The following is a 22,756-nucleotide window of genomic DNA, read 5'->3' as shown; positions in this document are numbered from 1 at the left end:
TCTTGTTACTTTTATGTTATTGGTAGTTCTCTCTTTCCATGCCAAATTTAGTATGATCTATGATTCTGTGGCTATTGCTGTGGAACAACTCCAAGAATTCCAGGGTCCAGTACATGTTAGGGATTCAGAAAGGCTTCTTGGAAGCCTGAAAAAGTAAATATTATCTAGAATTTGGTCTTTTTAGCAAATTGCCAACAAGGTCTAGCTCCTTTTTCCTGCTTAAGACTTTCTTATACTGTGGTACTTCTTCCCCTTTTTTTCAGTATTCCTGGTTGTTCCCCCCCCCCCAAGATGTGTGAGATTTTGAGTTCATTGAGTCTGGAGCTTTACACAATGATAACAGAATAAAAAGCATATTACAAAAAAAAAAAAACCTATAGATCTAATACTAACCAAGAGCTGTGCAGCTACAACTGTGCAAACAGAACTGTGTAAAGTATTGGACTCCTCAAAGGTCATAGAAAATTTTAAGTTTTTTGGGGGGCAGGTTTAAATCAACTCATTATATACTGAATCATTTGCTCTGGTTTTGCTGTATGGGAGCTGGGCATACATGTAGTTGCCTGTTTAAGATGCCATAGACTGTTCAAAGAGATTTTAAAACTTGTAGATTTTATGCCTTAGTGTTTTGTCCATGTCACCTTTTTTTAAAACAGGAAAGAGTCCAAACCTTGGAATATGATGCTAACAGAGAACTCTTAATGCAGATTTCTCAGGCTGATTTTTGTAGTCATTATTTGAACTTGCTGTGATGAACAAGAGGGTTCACCTGATAGCTGGGGGTGGCCTCGGGCAGATCTGTTATGTATGGGTGTCAGCACACTGCCTGTGCAACTGTGACTGAGTACCCCACTCAGACCTCCCTCCATCCCTCCTTCATGTCTGCCCTTCTCCTTTCCACCCTCAGTTACAGGGCACGCACCTGTCAAGGGTTTAGAGAGGGCAGGAGGGATTTTGAAGTAGCCCAAGGCTTGGTGAGTTCCTCCACAGCACATATGGACCATCATGCCACAGGACTATACACACATCAGAACTCTCTTGGCACCATCTGTTAAGGAAGTTTACATTTATAGATATGCTGACAAAACCTTTAATTATAATTCAAATATTCTGAATTTATGATTCTTCTAAATGTTATCAACCTAATCTCAGGTCCTGCTTTCAGCAGGTTGGATCAGAAATCCAGAAATCCCTTCCAGCCTAGATTTCCTACTGTCTAAACACTGACACCTATGATTCTTTCAATGAGTTTATGCCACAATGCAGCATTACTGTAAATATCACTGTAGATTCTGGCAGTGAAACTTTAAAACTGACTTAACTGATGTCATGTAACTGGCACTTTTACCCTGTTCTTTAAGGAAAGTAATTTCAAGACACTGTTTACCAATTCTTTAAAACCTAAATAATTTCTATTCTAAATTGCCGATATTGATGAAGGAAAACTTTCATACTTACACTTGGTGCCACTGACCATCAGATGGTTCTCTGAAATGATTATGTCTCCATGGAAATCATAGGGATGGGCTGAGTAATTCAATTAGAAACATACTGCCAAAAATAGGATGGTTCAAAGTTCCTCTCCACAGACAAGATCTTTCATCTGTTTTTCTCTTCTACCTGTGATCTGGGGATGTAATCCCCATGTCTTAGATACATAGCCAGACTAACTTCTAGCATAACAACACTTGAAATCAAGGGATGAATTTGTCATATCTGATATTTCTTGTTGTCTGGATGATGTGAAGTCTCTAAACGATCAAGTATAGTATCTGGCTCTGAAAATGATTTAGGTTTTTGAAAGCTCTTTCCTTTGGGGTTTTTACAGTCTTAAAAATTCAAGATAATGAGTTGATATATATAAATTGAAAGAGCAACATTCCATGGAGAAAGCACCTCTGAATGTTAATAATGATGGCTAATTAGCTTTGATTCAGTCATTCACTATTTATGGTTAAAAAAAACCCCAAACCCTGAACACTTCACCTATATTAGTAAAAATTCTGATTATGCAACCTGACATTTAAGTATGATGGAGTGTGTGTTTCCAGCTATGAAATGCTAAACCTGGGTGAACCAGATGATAAATCCTGCAGCTTAGTGACCATGCACTGAATTACCTAATTGATGAAGGGATCTAATTACATCATTTTGGAGTGACATGTATTCTGTGGGTCCATACTACTTCCAGTTTCCATTCTGCCCATCATTTACAAATCAAAACTGTAGGTTTTTGTAGCCTTTTTTAATCCTAAGAATGTGGAATTGCTGTACTAGGCCTGTTTAATGCAGTGTCCTGACTATGATAGTGACCAGAAACAGATGCTTAGAGTGCCTGAGAATAAGGCAACCAAAGATAAATGCCTCCTGGAAAAAGTATTAGAGGCTGAAAGAATTTCTAGAGGAACTTCTTGAGCTGAAAATGTTTTTTGCCTTTGGTGTCTCCAGTAGACTTTTCTTCCTTAAATATTTCATTTTGTTTGACTATGGATTATGTTCTTCCATTATTGTTTTGGCTCTGCCACATGGTGGTTTTCTTGATGGGGGTTTCTCAATGATCCCCTCTAAATTTTGCCTTAGAGAAGGCAGTGAACATTCATAACCTGTTCACTGCTGGCACTTGGTGATAATTCCTTGCAGCTGTTTCCTTAATGCAGGCTGATCAGATGTACTGGTTTAATCTGTTCCTGACACAGAACTGGTTGTATACTTTGATAATTTCTGTGACTTCTTGCCTTTTCCAGATTTTCCAATACTCTTGGCTAGAACTTGACTGACTGTTCACAGTGTGAAAAAACACATGGCACGTGTCAGGTAGCTTAGGTCCCAGCACAGACTCCTGTGTGACTACGTGGGTGAAGCCTTTTTGTCTTTTTCATTTTACCACCTTTGAACTCATTGGCCGAGCTGCTTTAGGAGGTGGACTGAAGAGATGAAGCTACTTCAGTGACAGAACTTAAGTACCTTTTGAGGGTCAAGTAGGCAATATCCACTGAGCTCTCTGACCACATGCTCACTGATTTCTACAGGGAAGCCTAGTAGAGTTAAGAAACATGACCTCACTTTGTAAAAAACATGTTGATTCTTCTCTGGTGCATTGCATCCATCTGCACATCCTCTTACCCCAACTTTCTTAATTGTGATTTCTGTTGGTTTCCTCTCAGAATAGGACCAATACTGAACTGAAAACCAGTTTAAGAAAAGCTGGCATCACGTCAGCCACTTTCCAGCTTCTGATATTTTAAGCAAGAGGTTTCATAGAATTGATACTTCAGTCAGTTGATCTTTGAGTTCTTTCAGAGCTTTTTAGGGTTCTGACTTAAGAACCTCCCTAGTGTCTTCGATACAAAAATTTTGTGGTTTTGGTCTTGACTTTATCTTCTTTGTGCAATTCTAAAAATCTTCCCAGACTGTTGAATCTATAAATTCTCTGACAGAGAACAGAACAGGCTTTCTGTTTCCAAGGTGTTTGAAAATAGGTTTATTAGGTTTCTTTTTCTGGGGAGGGGAGAGGCTTGTTTTTCACATTTCTATGCTGCTAGTGTTTGATCATCTGTTTTTCTGATCTGAACACAGCTTCAGATTTTTGAAGGATCTTCTTTGAATGTTTTCTCTTCCTGCTGTGTAGCTGTGCTAGCTTTTCTTTACAGTTTGAGGTTTTTGGCTAGTGTTATGTGTTTGCCCTGAGCCTTTTTTTTTTTTTTTTTAAGCTCTGCTGATAACTCAGTTGGAAGGGGATCTTAGTGCTTTCCTTTTGCAGCATATGATCTCTAAAACTACTCAGGATTTTTTTTATATTCCATTAGTTTCAGTTGTATGAACTCAAAGTATTTCCTTTACAGTATATAATCATTATGTTTGTCTTGGTAGAATATCTCTTGTTTTCTTTTTTCTTTTTGTAATGGTCTTTTTGTAAGTGCAGACAGTTCTAGTAGCTGTCTCTGCTGTCTATCTTGACATGAATTTGCTGGGCATAATCCCAGTGTATGTGTGTGTTTGTTTTTTTCTTTTAAAATTTTTAGGTGTTGTGGGTTGAGGTTTTCAGTTTTGTTTTTTTAAAGGATAATTATAAATTCAGTTTCCCCAGGAGTTTATAACATGTAGATTAATGCAGAACTGATGGATTTGCTGTCTTCTACCATTACTAATCTAATAATAGTCACTAAGGGAATGTATTGATGTTTTGCTGTAAGTCATTTAGGCAGGAGTACGTGCATGTCCATATGAGGACATCATAATATTGCTATGAATATCTGTTCAGATCCAGTGGTCTTACAGAAGGATAATGTTCTCAGAATGCCATTTTTTATGTCATTTTTTTTTAATGCATGCACCTGTTACACAGTCAACTTCTTTTCTTAGGTTTTTTTATTCCTGGTTTTCCAAAACTGTTGAGATTCCAAGAGCATCATGACAAAATACTGAAAAAATTTTTGTCCAAACTTAAGCAGCATTTGGTAAGTATTTATATCACAGTAAAAGCAATACTAGTGTACAGCTTGCTACCTTGTTTCACTTCAGGTTAACCCACTAGGTTAAGAATATGTCAAGTCTCAGAAAAAAAACTATAAAGCTCTAAGGGGCAGAAGTGCTGTTATTTTCTTTATAGACAAAGTTATTGTGCACCTGGGCAGAGTTATGATAAAATTGGATCCTAAGAATACTTAAATTGGGTGTCTGTCTCACTCCTGACCTCCAAGTTAACCAAAACATATGGTCCTTCTACCTGGCCTTGTCCAAATTGCTGTATAGCAAGCTGGTGTTAAAACACTTTGTCAAGAGTTTATTATATGTAGAGCTTTGTGGCTCATCTTTGGACATACCTGTCCTTCAGTAAGCTGATGGCTATTCTTACAGGTTAGAAAAATCTCAAAATAAGGTGGTTTTTTATTCTGATTGCTTTTTTAAAAGACTCTGAAAATGAAAGTCACATAAAGATTATTTCAATTATATTAGGAATTGTTTTTCCTTGTTTCTTCTATTTTAACTCACTGAAAAGGGAATGTAAAATGTGCAGATAAACCAGAGGGATTTGGTTCGTTGTTTATTCACTGTTTGTATACTTGAAATTTGTGGAAGAACTAAACGTGGCAAGCATAGAACATGATGTTATCATAAAGTTAAAATTCAGTAACAGTGTTTCCATGTAGCTAAATTAATTCATCATGGTAAATATGGGCTGCATTGGCCTCAAGGTGAAAATGTTTTTTTTCATGGACAGTGCAAGGCATTACTTGATTTTTGTGTTTTTAAACATCTGTGGTTTTTACAGGACTCCCAGGATATGTCCACTAGCTTTTACACAACAAAGTGGTTTTTCCAGTGTTTCCTGGATCGTGTGAGTATTTTTTTTTCATTTTGTATTTCTGTTTTAAATTGTGGCTTGGCACAGAGTGCTTTCAGTGTTGCCTCATTCTGTCATTGCAGACTCCCTTTACATTAAGCCTCAGGATATGGGATATCTACATACTTGAAGGAGAGCGGATTCTCACTGCTATGTCTTACACCATTCTGAAACTACACAGAAGTAAGAAATCTCTCAAATGTTTGAATGCTAAACAGAGATTCAGCTGATTTTGTTTTTATTTTGTGTAGCTTGACCGTGTGTGAAAATCTTAGTTGCCATTTGGCTTATGCTATTCTGATGTATGTTTTTTCCTTATGCACAAAACAATTCAACATCTTTGCTTTATTAATGTTTGTATGTGGTAGGTCTACCTTGGCTGGGTGCCAGGTGCCCACCAAGCTCCTCTATTGGTCCCTCAGCAGGATGGAGGGAAGGAAAAATAAGATGGAAAAATAAAATTGTGGGTCAAGGCAGTTTAATAAAGCCAAAGCAAAGGCTGCACACAGAAATAGAGGAAAATGGAAGATTTCTTCTTTACTACTAGTACAGTTTGAAATGGCTTGTTAACCCCTACAGGATTTAAATTAATCAAAAAGGTGCCTAGAGAATCCAGAGTGTGCCAGTCAACACCTGGAAACTCTATCAGCAAACAACTCAGCAATAAGAAATCACCAGTGTATGTCTCTATACTGTTGTTTGTTCAAAAATGTAATTCAAATTCAGAATTTCTGTAGTCTGCCTGGGTGGCCTTCTCTTCCAATCTGTTGCCTTCCAGTAAAGTAAAAATTGACATTTTGAACAAAAGAATTGTCCAAAGCATCTGTGCCTGATTCCCCAAAGTGATTTAGCACCTTAAATTCTAAAGGATCCACAAAGTTTTTCAGGATGGATGTTCTAAACATACTAGAAGTGTACATGGCTTCTAAACATACTTGAGTATTTCTCAGCATTATACCTTGTAGCTTGAGTTTGGTAGTCTTACTCTGGGACTGCAGTTTTCTTACTGAAGTCGTTTAACTCTGTAAGATATCTGCATGAAACCTGCAGAATTGATGTCTTCATTTGCTCACTAGTTTACCCTCTTTGAACTGTGGTGGTACTACCTCACTGTCCCACTGGGCTCTACTCATTAATTTGCTCATAAACTGCTTTGAAAAATGAAAGAATTATTGGAATTATTGTACCTAAGAAAGGTGAACATTTAGAGACAAATTGCTAAGCTTAGCATTTTGGTTTCTCTTCTTTGTTTGCAAATAGACATCTGCCTGAATTTTTTTCTTTTTTTAAATTCACCAGTCTCTCTATGGGTTGACCTGAAGAAAAAGTCTGACTGCAGGCTTGGTTGCTTAGCAAGTATGTAGCAACTTTCTCCTTGGTGAAAATGCCAAGAGTACCCTATGGCAACAGAGAAGGGATAGAGGAGTGACAGAGAAGGTGGCAGAAGGCAGATTCTGATTAGCTTTCCAGCTTTTCTCTACCCTTAAAACATTGATGATATAGCAATCCTGTCAAAGTGCTGTTGTGTAATAAAGGCCAAGAGCATTTTTATTAGAGTGCAAAACCATTTTTTAAATGGTTTCTTTATAGAAATTGTACATTCTGGAACTTTTGATGGCACGTGGATGCTTAAAGAAGTTATAGGTGTGCAGCTACAGCCTTGCAAGCCACAGAGCTTTGTGTGGGACACATGGCCTTACTGCTGTGTAAACAGGGAAAGGAAAATAATCTTATAACTGTAAAATGGTTTCAAAATCTGACCTGAATTTGACTGCAGTAGCAAAAAATACCAGAATTTTCAGGGAGCCTGACACTGTTATTCTAAAGTGTGAACTGTTATCATCATTTCTTTGGAAGTTAATTCAGTTGTGAATGAGGATACCATAAATACTAGTTTTTAAGATGTTTTGCTGCTTTTCAAAGCTCTTAATAATAGAAATGATGTGTGTTGTACAGACCTACAGCAGTGTTTTATAAATTGAGGATACAGGCTGAAAAAGGGAGACCTGAAGCTGTTGGACATCAGAAAGCTGAAGGAGGGTGACTTGTAGTTAGTTTTCTGAAGATGCCTCTTCTGGAAAAATACTGTCCTAAGTAGAGAATGTTAAGTAGAAAGCATTCCATGCTGATTTGTAAGTGAATTTTTAATGCATTTTATAGCTTTCTGGTGTAGAATTCTATGATTTGCTTAATAAGACGTTTTCATTCTACTTGGAAAACAAAAGCATCTAAGGTGTTAACTACATTCTCCAGAGTTCATAATCAAGATATTTTAATGTTTATTTTCTTTTTTATATAGAGCATCTGATGAAATTACAAATGGAAGAGCTTGTAGAATTTCTGCAGGAATCTTTAGCCAAGGATTTCTTCTATGAAGATGACTTTGTAATAGACCAGCTCCAAAATTCTATATCAGAATTGAAACGAGCAAAGCTGGATTTACCAGTAGCTGGTAAGAAACTTGTCCATATGCAGATTCAGACATTTAGAGCTATTCACACATTGTCCATTTTTAAAGTGTTAATTCATGCTTTTAAATACAGTGCACATTTTTATCTCTTCATCACTGCATAGGTTTAGAGGTTTTTTTTTCCTCAAAAATCTTTTACACTTTAAAATCAACACCCTTCATTTCATGAGTTTGCTCTTTCTTGTGTGTTTCATTTACTGGTTCTAAGTTCATGGCAAAGCACTTTAAAACATCCCATGTTCTGATAATTTTATTTGATTTATAAAATCTTTAAGACAGAAGATTAAATAGCAAGGCTTCAAAATATTTGAAGCAGTGATGTCTGAGCATCCAGACTGTTTTCTAGTTTGATTAGCTATGGAACAAACATCAGGTCAAAGATCTCTTCTTCCTGTGTTAAGATTCTATTATCTTCTCTATGTCTAACTCCATGCTCTTTAATGGGCATTTTTCTTGTGATTCTTAAGATTCCTTTTTCTTTATCTTTGCTATGTGAGAAAGAATATGTTTTTAAAACATATATTAAGAAAATATGGCTGAAATCACATTAAAATTATTTTATTAAGTTGCTGTGGTTAGTTTTCAGAAGTTAAGGAGTGTCAGAATAAAGGTTGCCTAGGTACCATTGTTGCTTTTATTTGTTCCTGCAGCTCTTTCATTAATGAACTTCATTTTTCTGTTTCTATAGCCCTTAGTTACTGCATGCAGTGTTGGGCTGTTTCAGGCCTACTCATCACACATAATAGATAACCTGTCTCATCTGTGTGGTTCTTTAGGAGATCTGCCCCTCTGGATCATAGAGGCTTCCTGTACATTTGTTTCCCATCACCTTGGCTTCTTGTCAGATTTTCCCATTTCCCTTGCTCCCTATTCCTGTGTTTTGCCCTCTTTCTGATTTTCTGTATTATCCCTTCAGCAAGCTTTCTCCCACCTCTAATTCTAGTTCCTGCTCTTGTCTTTTCATCTGCTCAGTATTCTTGATCATTCTCATCTACAGACTGTTCTGTGAGTCTGCAGTTCTTCTCCAAGTTACTTGATGCACTGCTGCTCCCCCTTTCTAATGACAGCCTTCCTACCCTGCCTCCTCTCCATCCTTTTCCCACAAGGAGGTTCCAGTCCTGACTACTCTTCAGAGTGAGTTGCTCTTTTCAGCACTGCTCTTCAGCTGTGGGCTTTGACACACTTCTTGTTGCAGCTGATGCTTGGTCATGGGGACTAGATGTGAGCAAGTATGTTTATATGCAACTTTGTCTTTTAGCATCATAGAGTCATGGAGTGGTTTGGGTTGGAAGGGGCCTAAAAGATCATCTAGTTCAACCCCCCTACTGCAGGCAGGGACACCTCCACTAGACAGGGTGGATAAAGCCCCATCCAACCTGGCCTGGAACACCTCCAGCGGTGGAGCATCCACAGCTTCCCTGGGCAACCTGTTAAATCAATTTACTCCATTATGTTGAAGGCAGATAGATCATTGGAGTGCTTTCTGTTAAATTTTAAATACAGAGTTCTCTGTGACTGTATTTGAACAGTTCTTCCAAAATACTTGAGTTGTTTGTAGATGGGCAGATCTTATGTTGATAGGGTAAAGGAAGTCAGCAGCAAGAAGTTTCTAGTTTCTGCTTGAAACTGTGGTAGCTGACAAGTTGGGAAAGTTTTTTGTAGTTTGCTGCATGATGGAGTTCATGTACCTTCCAGCCTAGAAAATCACTTGTGTTTAGAGTTTCTGTGCAAAGTAGAGATTTTACTGGAAATTTTCTTGATGGAAAAAACAAAGGCAGCAGAAAGCCTGTTCCTAACTTCTATAGGTTTCAAAGCTTTTCTTTTGGGAGAATGTAAAATGCCTTCAGGTGAAATTGTTTGAGAATACTCTGTTTTTTCACAGAAAATTAAAGGAGGCTTTAGGTGACATGAGAGCCATCCACCTTGCAATGCAGTAACAGAAAGTGTGAGACACAAGGAGTCTTCTTGTGGAGACCAACAACAAAGTGTGGTTGAATGTATCTTCTTGCTGAGACTTTGGCAATGGAATATAAGTTGTTTGGTTTCATGCTTTGTACACTAAAGTAGAACTTCTGATATGACTTGCTGACACGATGGTAATTGTTTTGGGCCACATTGGTTCTTTTGGACAGTTAAAGCAACATCAGTAAAAAGAGAATTAGTTTCTTGTTTCTTTCAACATGAGTGAAGGAGGTTTAATGTTAAAATAGGAAGAGCAAAGCCAAAGTAAAGTATATTTTGGTGCTGGATGAGGAATTGAGCTTTTTTTCTTTCTACTTTCAAAGTAGCCTGGGAAAGCCTCTCTGTGTGGTGTATTTTTGCCAGAGGTAAATGAGAACGTTACTTAACCTTTCACATAATAAATAGGAATTGCCTTCATCCTAATCCTTGGGAATCTAGCAGATTTGTCTGCTGTTATCTGTAGTTAAGTGAGGCTGCCTCATTTGTTCTTCATATGAATTTCACAAGCCTTTGATATATTTTTTTTTCCCTTTTCCCACTCTGATGTTCATTTTGGTTTTACTAATCACTGTCTTCAGGCAAGAATGTTTTTCTGCTGGTTCTCAGCATTCTCTAGACACTCAGGTTTCCTCACGTGCTGCAGTGGGCTGACCCTGGCTGGGTGCCAGGTACCCACCAAAGCTGCTCTGTCACTTCCTTCCTCCACTGGGCAGGGGAGAGAAAATACAATGAAAGGGTTGTAGATCCAGATAAGGACAGGGAGAGATCACTCACCCCAGTTATCATCACAGGCAAAACAGACTCGACTTGGGGAAGATAATTTAATTTATTACCAATCAGATCAGAGCAAGAGAATGAGAAATAAAAACAAATCTTGAAAACATGTCACCCCCACCTCTCCCTTCTTCCTGGCCTTAACTTTACTCCCGAATTCTCTGCTTCCACCCCCAGAGTGGAACAGGGGGACAGACAATGGTTGCTGCATTCAGTTCTTCACACGTTGTTTCTGACACTCCTTCCTCCTGAGGGAAAGGACTCATCACACTTCCCCTGCTCCAGTGTGGGGTCCCTCCCACAGGAGACAGTTCTCCACTAGCTGCTCCAATGTGAGTCCTTCCCACAGGCTGTAGTTCTTCATGAACTGCTCTGGTATGAGTTTGTTCCATGGTGTGTAGTGCTTCAGGAGCTGACTGCTCCAGAGTGGGTACCCCACGGGGTCACAAGTCCTGTCAGCAAACCTGCTCCAGCATGGGCTCATCTCTCCATGGCTCCACAGCTCCTGGTAGGAGCCTGCTCCAGTGCTGGCTTCCCGTGGGTCACAGCCTCCTTCAGGCATCGACCTGCTCCAGTGTGGGCTCCTCTATGGGCTGCAGGTGGGTGTCTGCTCCACTGTTAAACTCCACAGGCTGCAGAAGGACAGCCTGCCTCACCAAGGTCTTACCATGGGCTGCAGGGGAATCTCTGCTCTGGTGCCTGGAGCACCTCCTGCCCCTCCTCCTTCACTGACCTTGGTGTCTGCAGAGTTGTTTCTCTCACATACTCTTCACTCCTGTCTCTTGACTGCTGCAGTGCAGGGTTTTTTTCCCCACTTCTTAAATTTATGTTATCCCAGAAGTGCTTCTGTCACTGATAGGTTCAGCCTTGGCCAGCAGTGAGTCCATCTTGGAGCTGGTGGCTTTGGCTGTATCAGACATAGGAGAAGCTTCTAGCAGCTTCTCACAGAAACCACCCGGTAGCCTCCCTGCTACCAAAACCTTGCCACATGAGCCAGATAGACATGTCTGCCTAATTCTATTACCTGTACTACCTTTGGTCACTTTTTACTATTTCTCTTCTAGTTGCATGGAAAACTTATGAAGCCATTATACATAACTCTCACAAAAAATGCCAGTCTTCATTCACTGTAGCCTGAGAAAATAGCATGTATTTTGGTTTTCTCAGCTGAAATCAAAGCACTGCTTCCTCTTTTGTACTTTTTTTTTCTTCTCATTGAGCAACAATTACACCTCTAAAAACTAAAGTAAAAATGCATGTTAGGAAAAAGAAAACACTCTCCATCTTACAGTTGCATTGGTATCAGCCACCCAGGGGTAGCAGGGAGCTAATTAAGCTTGGTGGAATTTTCCATCTGGCATCCTTTGTTAGCCTGTATAGATTTTCCTGCCCTAGTAGTAGGGTAAGCTGCAGTAGGATATTAAAAGAGATAATAACTTTTTTGTTACTTTAAAGTGGATGTCTGCTTATGTCTGATGCAGCTTTCTCCGGCTTGCTTCCTCTGTGGCTTCTCCCACTGCCTGGTTCCTTTCAGAGCAGAGAGGAAGGAAGGGATTTCGTGTAATGTTTTCTCACTGATAAAACCCTTAAAATGTTCAGCTAGAACATGGACATTAAGGGGATCATGCTAATTTTGGATGTTAGTGAAATCCTTTTGCTAATACTAGAGCTATTATGCATAAAACAGACCATGGATTTTCATTTGTTTTTGTGGTAATTTCTAGTATAACTTCTGGCCAGTATAGAATAGTTGGAGCAACTACAACCTTTAGAGCATGGCTTGCAACTGAAGTGCTATTCTCAAAACACAAGGTTCCCTCAAAATGCCTCCCTGTTCCAGTGCCTCCATGAAGACAGTAAATGGTATGAATAAACACACTTCTTAGAATTAGAGAATGTTTTGGGTTGGAAGGATCTTTAAAGGTCATCTAGTCCAACTTCCTTGCAGTGACCAGGTGGATTTCCACCTAGAGCAGGTTGCTCAGAGCCCTGTCCAACCTGATGTTGAATGTTTCCAGGGAATGAGGCATCTACCACCTTTCTGGGCAACATGTTCCAGTGTTTCACCGTCCTCACTATAAAAGAAGTCTTCTTTAGATCTAGTCTAAATCTCCCCTCTTCTAGTTTAAAACAATCACTTGTTGTCTTACCACCACAGCCCCTCCTAAAAAGGTTGTCCCTGTCTTTCTTGTAGGCCCCCTTTAAGTACTGAAAGGCTGGGGAGACCCCTTTAAGGTCTCCCCAGGGCTGACTTACTGGCAAACTGCTTGGTTATCAAGTCTTTAGAGAGGCAGGCTGTGGCAGCTCTGATAGAAACTGTGCTTTAAAGTACTTCTCCTCTGACATATCCTCAAGCAAATCCCGTAGAAGAGATGATTGGTGTTCTCTGGATTGCCCAGAACATAATGAATGGTGTCCAACACTCTGTCAGGTTCTTGAACAGTACACTCATATAAATCTGTATGACTCCTGTTTCCATCTTCTCAAGGAGCTAGATCTGATGCAGACTGGATGATCTCTTCCTTAATTCAAGGGTGATGGTATAGAACATAGTGAAAGGAATTTTCTTGGTATACACCATTCATTTCCAGAATTTCTTGATGCAGTTTCTTCGGCTGTTACTTAAAACAGCAGCAGAATTCTTTAAATGCTCTCAAAATACAAGTAGAATTTCCAGCTTGGATATAAGTGAGTCCTGTAGGAGTGCATAAATAATGCAGTACTTAATAAACAATGTTTACGTATCAATACATATATTTTTAATAGTGTTTGACTTCAACAAAAGTGCTTGCCTGTCAAAAATTTCACATTCTACTTAAAAATAGGTGACTGAAAGTAGTGTATTAATCTAATGATTCATAAACAAGACAGCCAGGCCCTCCTTCAAGGCTGAAGGCTCTTAGTTCTGTTCTTGAGACAATTTCTCACCTGTGTTTTGATGCAAGGTGTCCTGAAAAGGTAGGGCAAGAGCTTTCCTGGGCTGGAATGCTTTTATAACTGAAGTTTGGTAGACCTTACAGCAGCTAAGAAAGTCCTAAATCAGAGATAAAGGTCTTGTACATTAATTTTAAAGTAGTCTTGGCAAATTGGAACCTGCCTTTGTGATCATCTTAACTGTATTTGTGCATGATAACACCAGCTTTAAACTCCAACTCAGTTCGCCCAGTTCTCTCAACTTTTTTTTTTGTATTCAGGGAAAACTAGCAGAGTTTGAACCTTGCTTTTGCCATACATTTTAAAATGTGTATCTGCTGTTTATTTTCAAAGGCGTATTTTACTAAATTTATTAGCAGTATCTTTTATTCAAATACCTGACTGAAATACTCATCAGTGGCAGCACAGAGGTATATACTAGGTTGGTAATCTATTCAATAATGTCTTTTGTCTGCTGTTAGTACACCTTTTGACAGCCAAAACCAATAGAAATATGCACTTCAATTTCACTTCCCTGTTTCTGATGGTGTCTCTCTTTTGGTTGTGTTTTGTTTCAGAGGGATTTTGGATTTTTCACTTGTGCTTGAAGAACACACAAGTAGCTATTTCATACAATGCATTTCATATTTTAATCGACTAAACTTTTTTTTCTGCCTTGTTTCTTGTGTGATACAACTACTTTACAGTATTATGGAGGCAATTAATATATGAAATTCTACTAATATAACTAGTATATTCTTGTCAGTAGTTTTAGATACTGGCATTGCATCATTTTAAAACCTGGACTGTTTAAAACTTGCATGCTTTTTGAAGATACAATCCAGTTATCTTCATCATTGTTCATAGTCCTATTTTAATCTGACCTTGCAACCCAGTGTATTTTGTGGAAGAAATATGGAATAAGGGATGTAAAGCAAAGTGGTTAATTTTAGGAGCTTTTTTTTTGCAAAGGCAGGTTACAGACATTCAGCTGGCCACTGGTAGCTTCTGGTTGATGACCAGATCTGTTACATTTCTATTGTTTATAAAAATTAAGAAGTTTATACAGGAAGTTTTCCTTCCTGTGAGTACTACACAAGCAACACAGCAGCAGACAGGCAAACTCTATTTTTTTTTTTTTTTTTTTCCTGCCTTCAAGTTCTCAGGCAGGATTTTGTTTTAGGAACTTCTTTGATGATGATGACATATAAAGGAGGAGGAACAAAGGTTTTCAGACAGCAGCTGCAGCTTCTAGTGCAGTCACTTAAATTTCTTTAAAATTCTCTTGGACTTGTAAACTGAAGAAGTAAGATGGAGCATCACTGATGGAAAATAAACACAAAATATCAAGATGTCATTTTAAGGGTTGTTTTTATGACCATTACCATCCTTGAAAATTGTGTTAGAACAGTCAAAGTGCATGTATTCTGGTGCTGAAATTAAGGACTAGACTGTTATTCACTGGAGAGAGCACTTAAAGCACTTTACTCCAATTATATGTCTGCTATTCAATGCATGAGGCTGTTAGTGCCTCCTGAAGCAATTATCTGTAAAAGTCTTGCAGTTGAGATCGTCTTCCACTGGGTGGTGATCAAGACTTGTTGGAGCAGGAAGAAGTCAGTAGACTAAAACTTTCTTTAATATGACTTGAATTTCTTATCTTTGTGGGAACAGTCAGATCTGCTCATATTTGCTTTGCTCCTTTTCATGTCAGGTAATATGCTTACCAGCAGCAAACAAGCACCTGATTGTCCTTGTTTAGCTTAAATTGTCTCCCTGTACTTCCATTTCTCTGCTTCCTCACCCGTTTTGCACCCTGTTTTCTTTGTTGTTTGCTTATTTTATGCTATACTGCATATAAGCCAAGTAAATCACTACCTTTCTTCTAAAGGAAAAACAGTAAGTCCTCTAGTCCTAGCTCTGTAAACTCTGATTTAAGCTGTTATATTTGTCTTTTGGAAAAGCTGGTAACTAAACTCTGTCTAGGAATCTGTTCTGTTGAAGGGAGCAGGGGAGAGAAGGATGAGAGTTACCCAGTTCTGCACCTCAGGCAAATACTGGCAACCTGGGGAAAAAAAATCTGATTTCCTGGTTTGCTTCAGAAGAGAAGGGCACATTCTGTGGTTATAGAGGTCACTGCCAAAACAATCACAGATGAACTGGACGCTTCACTTGTAGTTTTAAAATGCTTTTAAACCTTGTGTGTAGACGTCATAGGTTGTATAGAAAATCACTTGTCCCAGAAATACTTCTTGCAGCATTCAAAAGTTTCTCTGTACCTCAGGCAGGCAGGCATGGCCAGAAAGTGAATAAACTCAAACTTTGGATCAACTCCACCAATAGATAATTCAGATGAATGTCATGGAAAACATCTAATTTCTGCATGCAGGAGTTTGAACAGTGAGTTTAGCTGAAGTAGTAAAGATGATGGTTGAGAGCTCCGTGTGAGGCTTTAGGCAGATTTGAAGTGGAAAATTGGTAGATAAATGATATGCAACTTGTAAGGAATGGTGCTTTTGCATGCTTCTGGAGTGAGCTGTTTGTGTGACTCTTAACAGGAGAGATGTTTGTTGTGACTTGGTTTCTTTTATTTACTTTTGCATTGTGGTTTGTTTTCCTCATCTTTTTGCTTTAATTATCTTTTTTTCCTTTTTTGACAGCATGCAGCATCGTGGGTTTCTTGCTATTCTTGGTGATAGACTGCTTAAAGTCCTCACAGACCTAGTTTTCATGCTATTTTGTGCATTTGAGGAATATCTCATTGTATTCACGTGCATGGGGTTAGATTTGGTCTTCCTCTACTTGTTTTATTTTGTAGAATTTTTTTTTTTAACTGTATTTGCTTTTGTTTGTTTTCGAAGTATTTGGTAGTTCCCCTGGAAGTGACAGTTCTCTGTGTGTATGTATTTACATGTATGCATGATCTGTATACTTCAGTTAGAATTAAATACCTGATTTGCAGTTTAAAACAAATTAGTTTTCCTTTAGAAGGTGACTGGTTTCCAAGATGTCTTTGTGCTGCAGCATTGTAGATCCTTATAAAACTCTTTTCCTTCCAGTGCCTTTTATGGCTGCAGGTGAGGAGAGCTCAAGCATTTTAAACCAGAACAAGGCCTCTGCTTTGTAGTTTTGATTACTGAACCAAGTACTTTGTGGCCTTTCTTAAAGTTGCACATGCAGATGTAGTTGATTAAGCAGGCTGTGACAGTTGTTTCTGTCTGAGGTCATGTTAAACCAAGTTCTGTACAAGCCTGCTGGCTGAGATTTAAAGCTGTATTTCTTTTCTTCAGTGACCCTACTTCCACACATGCTTATTGTTCCATATTTTTCTTTTTTTAAAGCACCAAACTCCAGTATTACCAGCCTATAAACATGTTATCGTGCTGTTAGAATGCAGAGGTTTTCTTCTAAATGAACTATTGTCTTGGGACACTTTGCTCGTTACTCAGTACGTGAATTAACGTTGAGTTTTAAGAGCTTGACAGCAGACATGTTAAGACTTGTCTGATAACATGGATTACAGCTGTAAAATGATTAGAGTGTGCATCATCTAGGCAGTGCAGCCCACATATGCCTAGTTTCAGTGTGTTCTTTTACCCTGAAATGTGAAGGAAAGATGACAGAAAAGGAATCTTCAAAGCAGCCTAGATGGAATACAGTAAACATGCCTGCAGTATTCTCAGTTGGGTTTTACTGGAGCTTAATGGTAGTTAAGAAACCTTAAGAGTATAAAATTAAAACAAAACCAAACCAACAAACTCCTACAAGACCCACCTTTATTGTACAACCAAGTATATGGCTCTCATGTTCCTCTGTGTGCATTTTTTAGAGTAAAAGCTGGAAAAAAAGAAATTTGTTCATGCTTTTAACATTTTTGTACATGTGAAGGGAGCATTGCAGCTATTAGAGGAACTTGCCTTCAGGTTTAGAGATAGATATAGATATGTATATGTAGTTTGAATAGTTTAATTTCAAGAATGGAAGAAAAGTAATTTTTCTAAAACAATTATTGTATACAAAGACAGAAATTAAATAATTTAGACATTGAGGAGACATTTTCTTATGGTATCCCATAACTATTATGGATCACCTAGAGGCTATAAGTAGATTAGCAGCATATAAGGACTAGTTGGATATGATTCAGACACTCAAAGTGCATACCAAAAATTTGTTATTATTCCTTAATTCAGACTTAATGCTATTTTAACAATAGTAAGTTTGAAAGCACTCTGATACGTAGTTCTAGTATGAGGAATTATTATGGGTAAAATTTAGTTTTAGTTAGAAGATAAGATCTTCAGCTTTGTCTGACACCGTATCTGAAGATGCAGATGCCTTTTGCTCAGTTGAAGCAAGTTCAGAATGTGAACTCATGTTCATAAAGAACAGTTTTGAAGAGGCTGGTGCAGCAGATATTATATTGCAGAGCTGTTAAATCATCCATTTATAGCATCTCTGCAACTCATTTCTCTTTCCCCTCATCTCTTTTTCCAGTGGTGCTGCTGGGGAGTGCCAAATCTACAAATCCATGCTCTAGATTTTATCCTGGTTTGTCAATAGTGGGACCCTGCAGTGATAGAGAACAAAACACAAAACCTGTAATTCCAAGAGGCACTTGTTGGAGGCTAATGCTGAGGCCCTGCCCCACCATGGGCCCTGCTGCACTGTCTGTGCTCCAGCACAGGGTGTGGTGTGCCAGCTGTACTGTCCTGTGAGGTGATTTAACACACAGAATCCCCCCTTTGGGGACAAACAGTTGAGGAGAGGGCTCAACACGAGTATCTCCCTTTGCCAAGCCACAGCAAGGCAGACAGTGATACCTCCAGGGTACGAGCACAGGTTTGTGTATCTGAATCTTTGTGTGGTCATGGCTGAGCACAGGGTAACTGGGGGAAAAGGAGAGTGGAGGGGTTTTCTACAGAAAGCCTGGGTAGGCTGTTTTTATTGCATGTAACCTGAGGTTTCTGAAGCTATGTATTTCTAAAGGAAAGGGTAAGTTTCCATCTGATGACCTTTGGCATCATATGAAGACTGAAAATCAAGGAAAGGGTAGTTTGGGAAAACCAGCCTGTTTCTGTTGAGTGCATTTTATTTAGCTGTCCTGTCATGACACTTGGCATCATTGTATTCTTCTCTGCTGTCCTCCTGCCATGTCCCAGCTGACACAGACTAAGTTTTCATTTAGTTTATATAGCAACTGATCTGTGATGGTAGTTTATGTTGTTATAATAAATAATACTGACCTTGGCTGCTGGCTTTCCTCTCTGTCTCTCTATCATGAACCAGTCATCAAAGACTGAACTCGTACTATTGACTGTAAAAATGAACATAGCTCACTTCTGACCACAGCACTTGTGTCAGGGATAGAGACATTTGTGTGTATTCACTCCTGTGAGCCCATGAAAGGAATTTTAATTACAAATAGCTAGAAAGAGTGACGTGCTGACTTTATGATCTTTGATGATGGAGAAAGATTCTACAGTTCTCATCTTGGGAAGAAGCAGGGATTAAACTAAATTAGTTTGCTGACAGTCATTTTTTATTTTGTGTAACATTTAAGCAAGGGTACCCATTTCTTTTTTTCTTACAACAGAGTTTTTGCTTAATTAATAGATACATAGTGAGAAGGATTTGTTTGGTTATACTTCCTTTAAAAGTTTCTTTTATTTTTGGGAAATACTGGACATCAAATAAATTAAATTTAGATTAATACATTTAATGATAAGTATGTGACCTTTTCTGCTTATAATGGGAAAGTAATGTATTACACAATTAAATAAGTTATATGCAAGTGGATATGATAAAAGACTTTGGCTGAGAATGTGAAGGGTCCTCACTGCTAAGGAGAAAGACTGCAGTGGAAAATTGGATGTAAATTGTTCTGTGAGCAGCATCACGCAATGAAACACTTCTGTATTCTTTCTGTAGTGGCAATGTGCATTGTTCTGAGTCCCCACATAGCTCGTGTTTACCACTGGCTCTTGTGATGTGTTGAGGTCCAGCCTGAGAGAACTTTCTGTTCACATCCTACTTCTGTAAATGATGTCCTTGCGTTTGAAAAAACTCATTCATTGAATACTCAGCTGAAGTAATGACATAGCCAGTGTTAGTATTAGCTACTTCTGTTCTTCTCTAACTATTAAAAAATGAACTGAAAAAAAATATGATTCTGTGTGAAGCTATACTGTAGATTTTAATACTGAGGTTGAAACTTCTAGGCAGGGGTTGAGGAGGGACAGGGGCTTAACTGTGCAGCTATTCATAAAAAAAATAAGTGAGAGAAAGTTCAAAGATGTCTGCTAGGGAGTTTGTGCATGCAAGAGAGGAGCTGATGATAGAGCTTGCAAGTGGTGAACATTAAAAGATGAATGAATGGAAGGCAGTAGGTTGGGAGTGGGATATTGGGAAGGATTTTTAAAGTGAAGAAGGTAGTTTACTTAGTGTGACAGGGATAATGTGTGGGGGGTTACATAAAGAGTGGATACTCAGACTGAAATGTCATCTAGGAAAATGTTTTGCAGCAGTGTCATGAATGAGCAAAAGCTTGGCAAGGTTGCATCAGCTGTAGAAGGGAAGTCTAGAGTAGCTGGTTGAGATGAGAGCCTGAACGAAGTCTGTGTTCACTGTCAGTGTACAAAAACCCTGAGGTGCTGAGCAGAATGGTGGCCCAGAGAGAGGCCCAGGTAGTAGAGTTTGTAGCTATTTCTGCTTGCATGCCCAACAGATCAAGGACCACTTCTGTACAAAGGTGAATTTATGTTATTACTGTTCTTGTTATAGGTAAAGAGGATGAATTTCCAAAGAAGCCATTGGGGCAGATTCCATCAGGACCTCAGCCTGCTGTGGTTAACTCCACTCCAATGCTTAATGGACAGAACAGCACTGGTACCCAAACAACAAGGAGGACGGAGAGGAAACTATCCGCCGAAGAAGAACCGGAAAGCTCACCAAATAACCGAAAAAGAATTGATTCCCTGGAAAAGAAACCTTCCTTAAAACAGCAGAAGACTCGCCCAATAGAGAGGCAAAGTAGTATGCCTAAGAACGAGGTGGATACCAGAAGAAAGCCTCTGCCAATAGAGCAAGACAACTCAAGACAGTATAATAATGCAGCTGCTAATCAAAATTCTAATGCTACTTCAAACACAAGAAGGGAATTTGTACCGAAGTGGAATAAACCGTCTGATATCAAAATAACTGAAAAGACAATGAAAGTTCCTACAGAGGTGAAAGGGAGACCAATAAACCATTTGGTTTCAGGCCCACCACCAAGCCCTGGAGAAACTCAGCCTTTGAATGTAAAGCAAAAGATGAGGGTTTTGGATGCTGATGAAGGTAAGCGAGGGTCTAATGCGTCTCAGTATGACAATGTTCCAGAAGTTGAGAATGAGAATGAGAATCCTGTTGAAGAGATGCTTGAGAGAGCTCATCCACAGAGCCCTAGGCATGTAACATTTTCTAATAGTCCAAGAAAGCAGACTGAAAAAGTAGCAGCTCCATTAAAAATACCCAATAATTACAACTTCATGTCACAACCCAGATCTCCAAAATATTCATCACAGTCTGATGGAGCACCTCATGGACTGAATGTAAAACAGCCACTGCCAGGTTACAGTAATCCACCTACTTACCACGGAAATTCTCCAAAGCATGTTTCCAGTATAAGCAATGCAAGTTCTGCACCTCTGCATTACCATGGGAATCGAAGCAGCCCTTCCAGTAGGCCATATGGTTCTTTTATTTCAATAGATTATTCTCCAGATAAACTACAAATGAATTCCTATCCTGCCAGTCGCCAAAATCCTCTTTCACCAGCCCCTGGTCAGATAGAAGTAGCCCCTGTTGATGCTTATACCAGCAACTCAAGGTCCCCTGCGGGTGTCAAATTCATAATCCCTCCAGTGGATTATTTACCAGAAGACAGAAAGTGGCCAGACGCTGCATGTGTTTACAGACACGAACCCTACAGGCAGCCCTGGAGCCAGGACGTCAACAGAGGCCACTTGGATAATTTCCAGAAATACCAGCATTTTCAGTCAACGCCTTTCCAAGACCATAGTCTTCCTGCTGTTTCCATGGATAGTCCAATAAGATACAGGACTTCACCAACCTTTGAGGAGCATGGTTCACCACAATACCAATATTCAAGCCCATCAGCTCAAGCCCAGCACTATCGAAACAGAAATGATGGATTGTCTATGCATGAATCAGTGCTTCTCTGAGGGTCATCTGTACTTGGTAAAATGGCAAGAACCAAAACCAGTTAAACATTACTGTGTTAGTGGGAGTCCACTTCAGCTCTTCTCTGAAATGCAGACAGCTCACTTGAGTCTCAAAAATAACCATGTCAAAGATGTTTCAGACTTTGATTGAAGGCTAGTTGAGTTCTTAGGCTTGCATTGAAGCTGTTGGAAGTGATCTGACGCACATAGACATAGCAATAAGATCTTGTACCCAGGTGGTTAACACTGCTGTCGTTCCTTACCTTGAAATAACTCGTGTTGCAGTCTTCCTGCCTAAAACCTGAAACACATTTGCAAGTTGTATTTTGACTGACATTGCTAATGCACTGTATGGATGTGTGTGTGCGCGTGAGTGTGCGCGGGAGTGTGCACTTAGAATACTCAAACACAGATGGAAAAGAGCTAAAGAGTTTAAATGTAAATGCATTTAACTTTGGGCAAAGCTTGTGAAGTACTTTTGTTTCGTATTCATTTTTCTTTGTAATTTATTTGAGAAGCCATTCATTTTGAATGGGACTCTCTGTCGTTTTTATACAGCTGCCTCAGAATCCCAGTATCTGTTCTGGGCAGGATTGATGCTTTGGGATTATTAATTTAATCTTACATGAGAGTTAACCTCCTCTCCTTTGACTACTGTTTTGTCGTTGTCCTCAGCAAGAAGGAGCAGGCAGGCAAAAGCAGAAAGCCAAAAATGTCTCCCTGATCTGACTAAGAAATGGTGCTTAAAATTCAGGGCAGTGTTTAGTTTTTTAGGTGCATCAAAAGCAGAGGATTTTTACCTTCTCCCCCAAAACTGCTTTCAGAATGTTGTCCTACATGCAAAGTATTGGAGCACGGTGAGAGTAATGCCAGGTGCAGAAGTGGTGCTGCACACCAAGTAATGCCAGGTGCAGAAGTGGTGCTGCTCTGCTCACTGTTTGTCACGCTCTGCTGTCCATCTGCACAAACCAGCTGCAGGGCCAGATCTCACAGGTATTGGGCAGTGACCAGCTCCTCGGCACTCCTGTGCATGCACACAGCAGTCTGAGCCTGAGGTCTGATACTCCCCAC

At 39.2% G+C, this 22,756-nt stretch overlaps 1 protein-coding gene across 1 annotated transcript in view; it reads left to right on the top strand.

Moving 5' to 3' along the window:
* Positions 1 to 21,800, top strand: part of USP6NL (USP6 N-terminal like) — a gene marked incomplete at its 5' end in the record, with an annotated part of 66,323 nt that extends 44,523 nt beyond the window's left edge. Inside the window, 5 exons of the mRNA XM_008939573.1 lie at positions 4,363 to 4,457; positions 5,273 to 5,338; positions 5,428 to 5,527; positions 7,644 to 7,796; positions 20,244 to 21,800. Coding sequence (XP_008937821.1) covers positions 4,363 to 4,457; positions 5,273 to 5,338; positions 5,428 to 5,527; positions 7,644 to 7,796; positions 20,244 to 21,685 — 1,856 coding nt within the window. The remainder of the gene's footprint in view (positions 1 to 4,362; positions 4,458 to 5,272; positions 5,339 to 5,427; positions 5,528 to 7,643; positions 7,797 to 20,243) is intronic.
* Positions 21,801 to 22,756: the final 956 nt, after the last annotated feature.

Source organism: Merops nubicus, unplaced genomic scaffold, assembly GCF_000691845.1.
Source record: "Merops nubicus isolate BGI_N331 unplaced genomic scaffold, ASM69184v1 scaffold6934, whole genome shotgun sequence".
NCBI classification, from domain to species: domain Eukaryota; kingdom Metazoa; phylum Chordata; class Aves; order Coraciiformes; family Meropidae; genus Merops; species Merops nubicus.
This window is presented reverse-complemented; position numbering and strand designations above follow the sequence as displayed.